Consider the following 16,470-nt stretch of genomic DNA (forward strand, 5'->3'; position numbering starts at 1 on the left):
TAGGAACAAAATATCATGAATATAATAATGACACTCCTGAGGCAGCTGAGATGACATAATGCACCAAGGCACTCTAGAAAAACTCAAAGAAACTGTGCTAGTATTGGCAGTTTTCCTTTTTAAATCTTGAATTGGTTTAATGTGACTGAGTGCCAATCTGTACAAAGCCAAAAACAACTAACTGTTGAATTATATAAAAGTACATATCCTGGTTAAGAATCTTGATAGAACAAAATTGGCCTTGTGGTTACTCTGGTGATTCATGACAGTAAAATTCCATTTTTAACAACACAGTGTACGGCAAAGCTTCTGAAGGATAACCTTTACTTTTTAGCTATCATTGTGTCTATTACTAAATTGCAAAACAGATAAAATATTATTCAAAAATAACTTTCATACCGGTAATCAGCCTAACTCTGATATATATATATATATATATATATATATATTAATATTACTAGAATTGGGATGCATACAAAACTCTATTTTTTCTTGCTTTTTAATATATTGTACATTCTTTTTAGGCATCATTTTTTTGGCCATAAAGTTCATAGACAGGTTAAAAAGTTTAATACAAGAGAATGTTCTCAACTTTGATGAAATGTACAAAAGCTGAACTAAGTGTGCATGCAAATTCTAGACAATTTCCTTTTCCTTTTACAATATCACTTGTAAAAATGATATATTGATGACTTAGTAGTGTCTCATTTAAAGATGGAAAATGCTTAGGCTGTTATATTCGGAAAGTCTAACAAAGGCTTATTTACATTCATGGCTTCACTCAAGTATGTCCTGGATGTCCTGTGACTCCAGACTTCTCTGTATGATCGGTCAGTAGAGTTCACATAACAAAGGCTTGATAGTTGGATGATAGGATGTGCGCACATAGTTGGATGGACGCATTTTACTTATGCATTCCTAATTCATGGTGCACGAGAATTCCCTTTCAAAAACAGCATTTTCTATAAATTACATTTGCTGTTGAATAGGTTTGGGAAACATTGAGATCTGTAACTATCATAGGAGGTATCGGCTATGCATTATTAGATATATTTGCTCTCCTGCTAAAGCCTTTCCAATTACAAAAAGTAATTTGCTACGTAATGGTGTAGCTAGGCCTGGACATCTCAGGTTCTTGTCTTGAGATACCAAGCAGATGACCCAGGTCCCTAGCCCATGAACCAAGCAGTCTTGTCATTTATACACAGACCTTATGTAAATGCTTGTAAAGGTAATATGATGTTCATGACCACCTAGTCAGGCCTCCATTTTGGCATGGCATGCTGTAAAGAATGAAAAGAACTTGTCCTTCTCACTGCCACTGTGGTTTTTTTCTATTGCATATGAACACATGATACAGAGAAGAAAGGTCAAATTAAGCTGGGTGCCCTCAATCTCCTTTGTGTCTATGTCCATCCACGTTATAGTCACAATTTGCCACTCTCAGGAACTCTTTTATAACCTTAGAAACACCTTCCCTATATATAAAGGAAATATTAATACTGTGTTGATTTACATTAAATTGTCTGAGGAAAGGTAGGTGGAGACGTAAGGGACTTGTCAATCATTCAGCTGGTCAGTCATACATGGATTAGGTCGGGGTGCCCAACAGGTGGATCGCGATCTACCGGTAGATCGCAAAGGCAACCCGAGTAGATCGCGGAGCCCTGCCTTTCAAAATAAACTCTACCAGGCACAGGAGTTATTAAGTCCAAATTTTTATAGTTGGTAGATCATTTAGACTTGGTCATTTTAAAAGTAGCTCACAAGACCAAATAGTGTGGGCACCCCTGGATTAGAGAATTGCTACTTGTTTTTCACCCTTGTACTTCTATTTTGCCATACTTTGTGTGTTAGTCTTCATATGCTATCGTAATAAGCAGGTTTTTCTGCTGTATGCATTCTGTGTTGCCTGTTCCTCAAAGATTTATTATGTAATCTCCAAGTAAGATTGTTCTCAATTTCTTGAAATTTTTCCTACAAATAGAAATCTTTTAGATTGAGATTAGTAGAAAGAATGCTTATAAAGAAAAGTACTAATTAAACTAAGGTACCTTATTTGTGGTATATGACTTCCCCATATATTGGCAAACGTATGAATGCAAGGGAGCATGTCATTATTGACCTTCTGCATTCCAGTTATTGTCGAATGTTTTGGTCATGACATGGCATTTTCAGAAGAAATAGGCAGTGTCCTCCTTCACGATTTCATGCACCTTATGGTTTCTGATTGCTAACCCATGACCCAATTATTGCATAAAATGCCTATACTGCTTCAATCAAGTTGTGTTTAATGCTGAATTTACAGGCTGTCATTCTTGTAGCAGCTCTGAATAGCTTGTACATTCCTCAAAATGACTTAAAAATGTCAATGCCATTTAAACACACTAATACAAAAGTGAGCATTTGTATTTATATCAGTGATCTAACTTCCAAGAAACCAACTTGGCCGGCTACTGATATGGGGAACCTTCCAGGAGTGACAGCATTATTTTTCGTTATATGATTCCTTTCTGTCTAAACTCAAGTGAGGTACTTGTTAGGTATATCCTGACAAAGCAGAACAACAAAGAGAAAGTCTTCAAACCTTATTTTATTTTAATACAGAAGAAGACATTAAAATACAGATGTTAAAAAAAATAGGACACGGCCGCACCTCCATTTTTAGTTATAAAAAAAAAAACAGAAAGTCTAAAGTTCTTTTAGAAACCACTTACAACAAGGATTTTTGGAGAGCCATAAAAGACACTTGAGGGGTTTTCCACTTTGGATAGAAGAGTGAATGCCTACTTGTAACTTTTCTATGCCCAGCCCTTAACAGTAACTAGAACTTGAGTGTCTGATGTCACCTATAGCAACATAATATTGTGTTTTGTTGTGTAATGTTGCTATCCAGAGGAAACTTAAGTAGGGTTCTCTATGCAGTTTAGGTAAAAACACTGATAAAATGCTCAGATATATGACTTTCTGGAGCAGTATTTCCATATGGTCTGAAATCAGACCCGTATGGGTCAGTTATTCATATTTGGCAGTCTCTGTCCATTTTCATTTAGCCTGGCTGTATTTAAAACAGAAAAATAAGTTTTTGATAGAGCTGTCTGGCTCGTTTGTAGGTCAGTTTGAATGAAGGGCAGAACATCCAGGGAATCATTCACTCTCTAACCCCAAGTGCTGAAGAATCAGGGTCACCTCTGATTTACTAGTCCAGCCACTCAAAAATATTACCTGATCCATTAGCTTATACAATTTTTTTGTTTTCCTTGTCATTGATTTCAAATAACTTGTCAATCTTTAAAATTCCTTGCCAGAAAATAGGCATCCACAAATGTTTCTTCCGAGACTCTGTAGAAAGCTTTTTATGGTCTTGACATGATGACAACACACGTAGCAAAGAGAACACTGAACTCTAGATATCTGAGGTTTAAATACAGGTTCTATTATCATACTCCCTAAGGAGGCTGTTATTTTTGTCACCTATTCTGAAATACTTTATTCTAAATTTATGGATTTGAAGTTGTAGTATATACCTTCTAAGGAGGGTAGACATAACTGTAAATATAACCAGAGCTGGTTCTCCTGTAATGTGATGTTAAGACATTTGAAACAAACCTATATAAGCTATGTAAATAATTGTACATGGTTGTTAGTGGACAAATATGCCTAACCACCATAATCCATTGAATTCACAATGCCTGACATATCTTCTACACAAATGCATGTGTAGAGAAACAGTCATGCTGTGTTCCTTGAGTTCTCATGGCCATCATGCTTATACACTTATGTTATTAGGTTTAGCATTGGTACTTGTCACATGAAAATAATATTTTTTGTCAAATTCAAAAAATATAAAAGATTGTTGTTGAGCTCTAAAATATGGCACGTGGTTTTGACGCATTTTAGTGAAGCTAGAGTACATGAATATAATAATGAAGTTATGTTTGCCGGGTTGGTGTACGGACAGGCACCTCCTGGAATTCCAAGGCAGCAGGCGCTGCAGTGTGAAGCCCCACTTGAATGTGATGACAGTTTTGCTCTGTTTTTAGAAATGCTACTCTGAAGGTCAAAAAAAAAACTTTCCTAAGTGGAGAAAGCCTGTGGGGTTTTTGTGCAGAGAAGTTTTTTTTTGTCACATGGGTTTCCCATTTTGTGTTCTTCCAATTTAGCATTATCTTGGTGGTTTTTATAAAACCTAAAATATTATGCTGCACAAAGTTCAAAGTCATGTCACCAATTGCCCATCAGATGATCTAACAGTCTCTTGTCCCTTCCATACCATAGTTTATTGTCAATTTTGAGGGGGAAATACAACGATTCTTCCCATATGTTTTTGATTTGTTGGAGGACATTGGACCCACACAAACATGGGAAAAAAAAGCAAACTCCTTGCTGATATTCAAACCGGGCACTTTTTAAAAAAATTAAGTGTACATAAAGAAAAGGCTAATTTAGCCATCCACAGTAAATCTTCAAAAAATTGATAATAAAAGTAATATAGTGTTCCTGAAATGTCCCTGGGGACTCCACTGGGGAGAATATTATTATACTTCCTGCCTAAAAATAATATTGTTACCAAAAACAGTAAATGAGGTAAATCCTAACTTTTCCCCACTCTTCTTCATATTTTCTCATTACTTCCTACGGGTGAACTATATTCATGGCAGCCTCAAGCTGTCCTGCAAAGTATAACTCATCCATGAGAATGACAAGGGCTGTGAAAGCACAATAAAAAGAGATAATTAAAGTACAGACGTACAGTTGTTTGTAAAAAAAAAAAGTAGCTAGTTGCGTGATAAATGGATTAACTTGGCCTTTGCTGTTTGCCCTCTTTTTGTTATGCAAAGACTGTAGCTGAATATGTGGTAAAGAACATAGCTGATAATAAGATACCATACTGATGTCCTCTGGAAGACCCTAGAGTCTTGGTTATCATGTGTGACCTTTGAAGAATGTGTTACATGATCATCCACTGGGGAAACTAGTAGTTAGCTGGATTTTTTCTGGCTTGAAGTCAGAAATGATAGAGTCATGCCTGCTTATTTAGAGACTGATAAGGGAGTAGTAGATATGTTCTATAACATAGGCTCTAGAAAAGCAATTTGTCCGCACGTGACAGATAAAATGAACATACATATAACTGAAGAGCCTTAACTGACTTGGCATTAGCATCCTTGATAATAGTTTTGAGTACTGAAAAAATTTTGGGGTTGAGTGTCACCGTTTTCAAAGAACTATAGTAGAATAGACAATAATGTATTCTTTACCTTTATACTTTATTCTTTTACCTGTCATTGTTTGTTATGCTGTTCATAGCTTGAATACTTTGGAGTCTATTTACAAAGCAATCATCATCATGATCTCTGCACATGGGTGAGCCTAAAGCCAAAATGGACAGTGAGCACCAGGGAAGATATAGAAGATCCAGCAGTTTCAATGTGTTATCAAAAATTTATTTGATGTCTTGTTTTTATGTTTTTATATGGTTCCCCAAAGGGAAAACATCAGACAGGTCTAACTCACTTGGGGCCCAGTAATTTTCCTCATGCAGCCCATCACCTGTGTTGCCATTTGGAACATGAGGAGTTATGCGTATGATCTTTCATTAAAGTGGCCTACTCACCATTTCCCTCCCTTTCCCCTCACACTACCCTAACTGTCCTTTGATCCATCACTCCCCATTTCCACCATCAGCTCTTTCCCTGTTGCCCTTTCCCTCTATAACTCCCCATCACAAATATAAGCAAAATAGACCAGTGTTAGTTGCAAATGAACAAATTTGTGTAGACTGCACACTTTTTTCCTAGTTTTGTTGTATCTCGGCATAGGCAGTGGAGGAAAAGGTGGCGCTGAAGTGGCCCTATGCCTCCCACCCTCTGGGTTTAGGGATCCCCCAACTTTTCCGGGTCCGAGTGACAAGTTAACTTTATTTTATAGTGTGTACTCCTGCTCTCCACTATGTTTGGTTATAATGTGTGGCTTTGTAGGGCCCTTTGGGCCTCTCACGCACTGCCACATGCACTGTATTCAAAATGAACACTCGGTTAGCACCAGGGGGATGAGGAGGCCAAATTTCTAGTTTCTTAAAAGAACATGTAGGGACTCAGAGACTGTAGTTTATAGTGGAAACACTTTTTGTGTGTTTGATCTGTTACTTTTGCGTACCTAAAGCTGCGTACACACATCCAATTTTTATCGTTGGAAATGAACGACGAACGACCGATTGGCCAAAAATTGTTTGTAAAAAAAGTAACCAACGACGCCGACGAACGAGGATAGTCGTTGGAAATGAACGTCATATATACTGTGTGTATATATACGTGTGTACAATATCTTTGAACGATCGTGTCGTTATCTGTATGTACAGGATTGGTGCTATACGATCGTTCGCAGATATCGTGCAGGATCATTCGTCGTTCGTTTACAAACGATAATAATTGGAAGTGTGTATGTAGCTTAAGACCTAATAACTTTTAGGCTTTCCTTTATTCATTTTTGTCTTGTAAACTGAAATTCCCTGTTCTAAATACTCAATTTAAGCCTATTTAAGAGTTTATTTTTACTTTGAGTATATAAAAATAACTAAACATTTCTAACTATTTTTTCTTCTATACTATCTAAATTATAAAACTACTTTTTTTTACTTTCTAACAGTTACTATTTTACATTTAAAGGAGTTTATTAGTACTTATATCTGGTAACAGTAGCAGATATTGTAGTCAGAATTGTGATTATGCAACCAATAACTGTATAATGCAATAAGCATTATGCAAGCTTCTTATAAATAGTTAAGCAGCAACAGCCTGAAGGTTTTTATTTAAAGTGACATTGCAATGTAAATTAGTCATATCTCCTTATTGTATTCTGAATGCCTTAAAAGCTACAACATAAAACAATGAAAAACAGGATGATGGCTTGAAAATACTGCAATAACCTCCATTGTTTTGGCACTTTTATCTCTGTGAAAACATTCTAAAAGTCTGAAAGAAGATTAAGAATGTTTAGCTGCTACAAAAAGAAATAGTTCAGAAATTTAGAGATCATAGTTTAATGAATGAATTAGAGACTCTGTAGCTGCTATTGGGTAATTACTGAGAACTGAGAACAGGAAAAGGGTAAATCTGTCCAAACAGTTAAATAATTAATGAAAACTAGAGGGGGGAAATTCTTTAGATATACAATAACTGTAAAAGCAGTGTCAGTGTCAGATTGTGTTCACAAACATATTGTCACATTAATGACACTGTTACTCTGATATATTGTCTAACAAAATGTAACCATTTAAAAATAAGTATCCCAAACTTTGTGTACTGTAGCTACTGCTGCACCATTAAATCTACTATTAGAAATAGAAAGAACATAGAGCAACTGGTTACTGCCTTGCTCTTTTTCAATGTCCAGTTTTGTGATATTTTTATTTTAACTTACATTTTACACATTACTGACATTATGGTGCTTTGTTTACTTCATGGACAGTACAAATAATGAGTACAGAAAAGTTTGCTGGGTAATGAAATGGAAAGGAATCCCCCTTTGCATTATGCAGTAATGTTCTTGTGTGATCTATGAGAAACAGGATATTTAAATACCCCATTGTCTTGGAAACATTAGGCATCCAATCAAATGTGTTGATGCGCCGGCTACATTTGAGACACTCATCATCTCTCTCTCTTTCTCTGTCTTTCTCAGGGCTGCATGGCCAGCTTTTGTTTGCTCACTAATTGCTATTTAAGGTGGCTCATTAGAGATGTCCACTAACAAATGTATAGCACATGCACATCAAAGGCACTCTTTTATAAAATAAGGTTTGAGTTGTCTAGCTCAAACTTGATGAGTAGATATATCGGTAAGGCAGCTTTAACTTTGTAAATCAAATCTTATTTTTTGGTAAAACTAATTATGGTATTTACACCTCAGACCAGATTTTATATTAACCAAGTTTCACTGTGTGTAAAAGTTGGTGTATCTGGTTAGAAAGTGAGTTTTTAGAAAGCAATTGTATACTTTAGTTAAAATAAAAAAATCAGTATAGGAGACATTGTTTGTTAGCTAGCATGCACCAGTCCAGTCGTGTTCTTTTGTCAGTAATTGGCAATCCCTGTTTGTGGTGCAGGGGACCCAAACACTCTATTTCACAAAGAATAGACCTAGAATTGTTCTTTATTAAATTGTAGTATATTATAATTTATTATTATACAGTAGAACCCCAGTAATCCAGAACTGTGGCATTTGTTCTGCATCCAAGAACACATGCCACAGCTCCGCTAGGACAGTTGGAGCAATCAAGAAAGTGGAGCTGTCAGCAGAGCTCCGCTGATTGCTCTGCTCCGATTGGCTGAGGAAAGGGAAACCCTGATGACGGCTCAAGCGTTCTCTTTTCTTAGCCATTCAGCACTGGAGGTGAATGGGGACAAGTCTTCCCAATCAAGTCTAGTGCTGAATGGCTGAGAAAAAGGAAATCTCAGTTAACCAGAAACTACAGTTATCCGGAATTCGCTATTCCCTGTGGGTGCCGACTAACTGAGGTTCTACTGTAAAATTAACGGAACTTCACAGCTAGACATTCTGGAAATCTTCCATATCAAATATATTGCTTAATTCTTTATAAACAGAATATTCACCAGACACTTGTTGACAGACACACTAATTGAACATACTAAAGGAATATTAGACTGGAGACATTTTTAAGAATATTATTTTTTTCCAAAATTAGAATATACGGCTGCTTGTGTACAGGCATGCATATCCATTGATTGTTTGGTAGTCAGTTTCTGCTCTTCTGTCTTTGGCACAGTATGTAAAGCATTGTGCTAACAGTATGAAAGAAGAGGCAACTATAATATTTTAAGATATAGACCTGTGCTAAATTGGGATAAGAACCAAAAAACCTTAGAAAATTTATCTTCTACTTTAGGACACACAAACTCTTTTTTAGCCAGCAAAGCTTTAAGTTGGGAGAAGAGGGTTTTATTTTATACTGACAAGCTGTAATGCATAGCCTCCTGTTTTGCTGTTGAAATTATGCCAGAGCACTCTCCTTCACAGTGTATTCTGTTATTTCACCGAAAAAGTTTACACCAGATGAAAAAGAGCTAAACTTGTTGGGAAGACTAGTGTTTCCCATCATGCCAAATAATGGTCCAGTACCTCTTCATCTACTTGTGTATGCTTGTGCTTACTTTGGTTGTCTCTTTCGGAGAGATGGAGTCCATGTCAGCCATTATCTAGAGCCAATCCCCACTTCACTAATCTCACACCCTGAACCTGATGTATTAGTAACAATATGCCTAGTTTATAAAAATTGCATCTGCTGAATTGCATGGGATCCAATTACCTCACTTATTTTTCATTTATTTTCAGGTAACTCCTGGCAGTAAAGCAGCACAATCCAATGTAAATCAGGGAGACTTGGTGGTGGCCATTGATGGAGTGAACACAGATGGAATGACTCATATAGAGGCCCAAAACAAGATCAAATCAGCTGGCTACAACCTGGGTCTTACCTTACAAAAGTAAGTTGACTTTTGTTAAACTGACAGATAAGGGTTTATGATGTTAGGGTATGTTAATAGGTTATTTCTGTACAATCATTTATTCTTGTCTCAAACATACTTACTGCCCTGCTACCTCTGCTCGAAGCCTGCTTCTGTAAAATAATCTTTTTTAAAGTGGAATCCTCATTAGAACCAATCATGTGTAAGATTGCACCTTTTTTTACAGTAGCATAAAGCTATGTCAGTTTGCTTTCTCACACAGAGCCACAAACAGCCCTTAATAAATAGACACAAAAGCTTGGTTTAAATTGAACTTCTATGTCAAATACAAGCTTCATTAAAGTTGGAATTACAATTTACACCTTAATCATCAACTCTGTATGTATCAGAGACTGGTGGACATTGTAGATGTGCTTGCATAGTTCAGGAAAAAATAATACCGTACTGCATATTATCACCCCAGGGGAGAAAGATACAATCTTGGCTTTATGCTATATAGATAATACAATTCTGTGAGCTCTTAGGTACTATATTGAAAATTATTATTGTAATTAAAGTTATTAAATGTATTTCTGATTGCTTTCTTTAGAATACTTCACAAATGTGTTCTTTACACGTTGCATTTAGGCAATTTCATAATCATTTTCTTAAATAGATTCTGCTAGAAAGAATTGTGTTAGTTAACTCTAAACATGTAAAGTTCTGTAGGCTTTGATGGAAATACATTTCAGTGATTGGATTTATAAGTGCTAGAACAAGACATAGAAGAGAACCAATGAATAGAACCTGCTACAAGCATAGTAATGATTTCACTCACAAAGCATGCCAGTAAACAAAAGTTATATGGAGGAGATTATACTATTCGAAATCATAACAAACAAAGGTATTATTCTCTTCCAGTCACTGGGCATTATGACAGAAAAATCCATAGTTCAGATGTAATTTACTTTACAATAATAGACATTGCCGATCAGTGCTTCCAATAGGTCTCTGTTATTGTGGTTACCATTGTTAGCTCAAAACAGCTATTTTAACCCAGATTACAGGCTGCCCAACAGCCAACTCATATTTTTCTCAAGATTAAAAGGGATCCAACCACTAGACCATTCATTTAAAAGAAAAAATTACATTTATGTATTTTGTGATGTTATTTACCTTTAAATGTTTCCCTTGTGTAGAGGTTTATAAGCTGTGAGACTGCCGTCTGACTCTACCATCATCATGTGCTGTCAGCGGCCCCAACAAATTTAGAGCTGTTACTCAAACAGCACCGTTTGGGCTTTGTTTATAAAACAGGGAATCTGACATTCCCTCATGGGAATCAAACTTTGAAACACAAAGGAGGGAATGTCAGATTTGCAGTTTTATAAATTGAGCATCATATAATATTCCCTTTCCTTCTTCTGCACCAGGTAAATCAAAAGTTATTTTGTCTAGTGAAAGTAAGTTCATACTGGAAACCACTACAATGCAAGTTTCTTTAATAATTCATCTTTCTCTTACAATTTTCTGAGATTTCTTCATGTTTCACAATTATCTTCTTGGGTTAAATTAGGGCTCCACGTAAAATAAAAATGATCCTTGCCGTGAAGCTTCTTTATGGCCATTTTCCCTGGACCCTGGCAGGAGAAACTCTTTTTATATGGTACTTTGGTTGTGGTCAGGACTTTAATTTCCTCACTACTGGTTATGCATTCCATGTTTGATATCATAGCCTGCAACGTATAAAGTACCTTCAAGACTGACAAAGACCTTCTGGTTGCATAAAAGGAGAAATCAAGTGGGTGGAAGAAATTAAGCAAAATAGCATTTTTACTGGCACCCTAGGCATAAATGAACTTTTATCCCTTGCAGTGGGAGTTCAGCTTCATCCGGGTACACAATACTTAAATTCCATAATTCACACACTTTTGGACCAGTAAGAATTGTTGTGAGATTTCCCATTTTATTGCAAGATTATTCCCTTCTCTCTGGGAGTTTTTGGCTCCAGAAGGTCTAAGCTATAAAAAAAAAAAAAAAAAACATCACAGTCAGACAGATTTAAAACTGACAGCATAAAGATATATTGTAACTAGGTCCAAAATCTTGATAGAAACATAAGGACAGCTATTGATGATCTGTTTTTCTTTATACAGATCTAAACGTCCAGGACCAGTTCCAACAGCCACACCACGAATGGACTCGCCCATGCCAGTGATCCCACATCAGAAGGTACGTGTGCTACCCTATCTAGGATTTGTACTTCTAGACCTGGTCATTTTGTATTCAAATATACAATACAAACAAGATACACAAAATGTACATTATTGATTGCATTTTACATAGATAAGGATGTCCTTACAAATTTCCTCTAGCCATTTATTCTTGGTAACTTTGTCCATCCATATTTATTAAACATTTTTAGAGTTGTCAGACATCTAGACAACTTATTACACAATGCATGAGATCTTTGGTTTATATGCTCTTGCACAAAATGCAAATGCTTGATTTGCCAGTAAACCTTTTTTTAATTAGTTTTAGGTACAAAGGAGGTGATTTTTTTTGTCTGTTTTATCACCCTTTGAAATAATATATATAATAATACAATAATACATAAACAAATGTGCCTGAATTAAAATGATCCGCTGCAGGTCTGTTGTATCCAGATATTTTCATTGAAAATTTTATTTCACGTTTATTTTTATTTGGCATATTTTAGAATGAATATAGGTAAATTGTGTTTATTGGAATAATTATAGGATTAAGCTTTGTATACTTAATTTAAGGGAATTCGGCAGCCAGCCAATTGAGAACAAATTTGTGGGTACCAGTTGCAGATTGTTCAGATGTGTTGGTAAATATCACAGGTACATAAAATTGTATAAACAATCAACTTTAAAATTGGAATTCTTTTAATTTTTATCTGGAAATAATGTGCATTGTTTTGGGACTAGCAACCTATCAATTAATAACTGAAACATTGATTGTATTAATTGGTCTAGCACACAATTGCCAACAGATTTTCTAGTGTGTATAGGGCCCTAGAGCACAGACTATGCAGTTTGATTGGGATTTCAATTATATATTTATATTCTGCAGGACTTTTATTTCCAAATACTTTTATCGCAGGGAAATATATAGTCAAAATCTAAATTGTATAGTCCTAAAAAAGTGCTTACAAAAAGCCAGAGCAAATATAATACAGATTGTGATAAAAGGCTCTATTCTCATAGGTAGAATGATCAACATTTGCTTTAACAACCAATTTTTCAGCAATGGCAGCCAGTAGGAGCTGCAAATGATGATTGTTATTGGAAAAACCACACGAGTTATAGTTTAGATTTTTTTTAAAGTACATACAGATCACAACTGTACTTGAAGCAATCTTGAACTTGAAGCAATCTGTTTCCTCTTTTTTTCTAAAGCACATTAAATGTTCAATAAAACCTAAAAAAAATCTGTCACTTATAAGGCATGGTCGGTGTTGTATATCAGACCGGAATAGTTAAAAATCTTACCAGTCAGCAAATTTTGTTATTTAGATTTAAGGTGTAGTTGAACTTATGTCAATGAAATATACCCTGGGGTATATTAGTTCCACTCCCCCTTACCCTTTATGATTATGAATAAAATAAGACCTCAAATGCAGGACTGTCCCTCGTTATACTCTATTTTCCCCTGATAGCTGGTACACTTGAGCATAGACACAAATGCTAGTGACATAAAAGTGAACAGGAGAGTTATGGCTGTTCACTGGAGAGTAGACATGAATGCAAGCTCCATAAAGGTGAATAGGAAAGTCATGTTTGTGCATTGGAACATTTTTGTTTAAACAAAGTTATATCTATACTTTAAAGGAAACATGTTCTAAAAATATTTTCCAGCTAAAAATACTAGTTCATTGGCTCTTGGATGCTAATTAAACTTCAGTAGTTTGAGTAATGAAAGTTTTGAGAAATGGATCACTTGGATCAGAGATGGTTCACACTTCTTCTGGTGGGTAATTCAACATAATAAAGCCAGTCACATAACATAGGGACATTTTAAGAAAGGCAGCTACCCTAAACTTCTAGCAAATCTGATTTTATACCAAAATTGCATCGATTCAGAGAACTGAACACAGTCTGTGCCTATTCAGTATTCTTGTGGGCAATAATCCAGATGGTGAAAGCTTTAAACTTGTTGAGTGTTCAGCTTATCTCAAAAAATCAATAAAGTCTCAAAAAAGTCAATAAAGTTTGAACACAAGGAGAGAGAAAAATGGTGTTAACTATATTAGATGATTCTCATTTGAGTATTGCTTCGAGGCTAGTATTGGACGAGAATCTGACGTGTGTACAGTGGGCGTCCAATGCTGTTGGAACGACGAACAAAAACAATGCAAGTGAAGTAGAGAGACTACAGTGGGGTGCAGCCCACTCATTCTCCCCCCTTCCCTCTCCAAAGAACAGAACGGCGCTGTATGTACATACATCTTTCTGTCTTTTGTTGTTGGAAAGGATCATGATCATCATCCTTTCCAGTGGAAAAGTCTTACGTGTGTACACAGCCTTAGTGTAGTGCATTTCAGGTCAGCATGAAATTCTAAAATATTCTTATCTGAAATGTTGAAAGTATGCTTAAATTCATAAAAATTAGCACTTGAACAATGGTCTAGAATGCTGGATTAGGGTTTCAATATAGCAGATAAACAAAAGGTTTTTTAAAATAAAACAGCCAGCTAAAGGTCAAATATCATAAAATGGCAACTATTACCTATTTTAGCCAACAGAAAAAAACATATTGGTCCAATTAGTTTTAAGGTTGCCTAGCTGTAGGGACTCGACTTTTCCTGACCTCATGTCCAAAATGTAACTGGCATTCCTTTGTTTGGCCAAGTGGCTTTCTAAGTAAAAGCACCCTTTGTAGCCACTGAAGCACTCCCATTGGACAATGTTGTGACAGTTGCCGAAGAGTAATAATGAACGCCGACTTTATGGCTTAGCACTGCCAACTGGCAATCAACTTAAGCAATGCCTTGTGTAATATTAAAAGCCAATGCATTTTAAGGGCTGCACACATTTACTTCTTCTTGGCTGTTATGGGAACACTTGAAGGCTCAGATTAGGTGGTGAAAGATAAAACATTCGCCAGAATATAGGAAGTTTAGAAACCTATAATGTTTAGAATCTTTGCATCAATGATCCATGCAGTTAAACCAGTCAGCTTTGCTTGGCTTTAGTGGACAGGGAAATGGCAATTAGTGGAGCTGTACTATCAAGCCCAATAGAGTCAGGGTACTGGAGCTAAATTAAGCCATGTCAGAGAAGGGCACCAAATTCTATTTGACTATAAAAAGAAATAGCAAATGTTTTCAAAGAGTTTAAAATACTCAAATGCAAACCTAAATGGCAAGGAAAGCATTAATGCAGAACAAAAATCATTTTGAAATAATTGCCTGTTGTTTATACTTTGATATTTCTGATCAAACTTAAGTCAAATCTGTTATTATAATGAAGATAAAGGTTACAAAAAGATCTTGGAAAAGTACTAAACACCTTAAAACAACAGCTTCATTTAAATATTTTTTTCCTCTATGTTGCTATGTAATCAGTCTTCTTGGACTACAATATATATTTGATAAGCCTTCTAACAAATGTGTTCTGTAAGTTGCATTTAAGAATGTGTTGTGATATGAAACTAACAGCCTGATTTCCTGCTATAAGAAAAAAAAGTTGAATGTATTTTAGAATGCATTGCCTGTTAATCATTGAAATGTGATATGTTCTTTACTGTGTCTTTTGCATGTTTACTCTGATTGCTTTTTTTCCCTCTCTGGCCTGCATGTGTGCTGCTACAGGACTACGCTTTGGAAATAAATGGCAGAACTGCCTTCAGTGCTCTGTCTAGCCAATCAGATGTGCCTCTGGGTGGTGGAGTGACCACCAACGGGACAATGTCAGGCTACCTGAACAAGAAAGAGATCCACCAGCCACATAGCTCATCTTCTGTAAAACCATCTCTGAAAACTTCCTTGTCTTCTTACTCTGTGACTTCTGACACATCTTCTATCAGACGTAGCATAAGTGCAACGTCTGATGTTCTAGTAAATGCTGAAAGTGATCAAAAACAGATTAGTTCACCCAAGAAAGGACTATATAACAACCCTATTGGCCTTTATTCAGCCGAGACCCTTAATGAAATGGCTGGGATGCATAAGCTAAGTCTCAAGGGAAGGGCTTCAGAAAGTTTTCTTCTTAGAGGGTATGTAATATAAACGCTAAATGCTTTATATTTTTTTTTTACAATTAAACTAAAATATATCTACTCGTATCAATTCTTTACCATTTAGAATATAAACATAGAACTGAGTGTAATGTACTTAAAAAAGTCCACCTAAAACTAACCTTTACCATTTCTAATTAGATTAGTGGGCACAATTACATACTTGCTATACATCACCGAAACTATTATGGGTTCCCAGTTTTCTCCACATGCTTTGACCACTATTAAAGGTCTCATTTTGATTGGAGATACAACTTTATTATTATGGAAACTGTAGTCAGATGGGGAAACTTTTGTGGAGAAAGTGCTATGTGGGTAATTAAACTTCAAGGTAATTAGGGCCATGGAAGCCCATTTGTAACTTAGGTTTCAGTTTTTAGTGGACAAATCTTAAGTATGTTTTTAATAATACATTTTTATCGTAAAACCAATAACCAACAATATGTGTAAATTATGCTATTGAACTATTAACTAAAAATATTCTACAAGGCAAAAGTAAAAAATAAAAAGGACCTTGAATCAATTACATATTGTGCAATGTGGCACAGAATTTCTACACAATACTCTTTATGAATTTTGCCACATTATTTTGGCTTTTATTTACATTTGACAATGACTGTTGGTGGTTGGGTATATTATTTGAAGCAGGTCTGCTTTCTCATTCCTGGCATGAGCAACCAGCATTGTTACAATGCCATAAACATTGACCTTTCTGCTACTCATCTTGTTCTTTGTAACA

The 16,470-nt window shown here is 35.7% G+C and overlaps 1 protein-coding gene across 13 annotated transcripts in view; it reads left to right on the forward strand.

The window, feature by feature from the left end:
- LDB3 (LIM domain binding 3) overlaps positions 1-16,470 on the forward strand; it is a 102,746-nt gene that overhangs the window by 14,825 nt on the left and 71,451 nt on the right. For 10 of the 13 annotated variants that reach the window (XM_072423940.1, XM_072423939.1, XM_072423944.1 and 7 more), the window contains 3 exons: positions 9,355-9,506; positions 11,624-11,699; positions 15,307-15,710. In XM_072423940.1, coding sequence (XP_072280041.1) covers positions 9,355-9,506; positions 11,624-11,699; positions 15,307-15,710 — 632 coding nt within the window. The remainder of the gene's footprint in view (positions 1-9,354; positions 9,507-11,623; positions 11,700-15,306; positions 15,711-16,470) is intronic. The other 3 variants (XM_072423942.1, XM_072423943.1, XM_072423952.1) reach the window with 1 other exon arrangement.

The sequence above is a fragment of the Pyxicephalus adspersus genome, chromosome 10, assembly GCF_032062135.1.
Source record: "Pyxicephalus adspersus chromosome 10, UCB_Pads_2.0, whole genome shotgun sequence".
Lineage (NCBI taxonomy): Eukaryota > Metazoa > Chordata > Amphibia > Anura > Pyxicephalidae > Pyxicephalus > Pyxicephalus adspersus.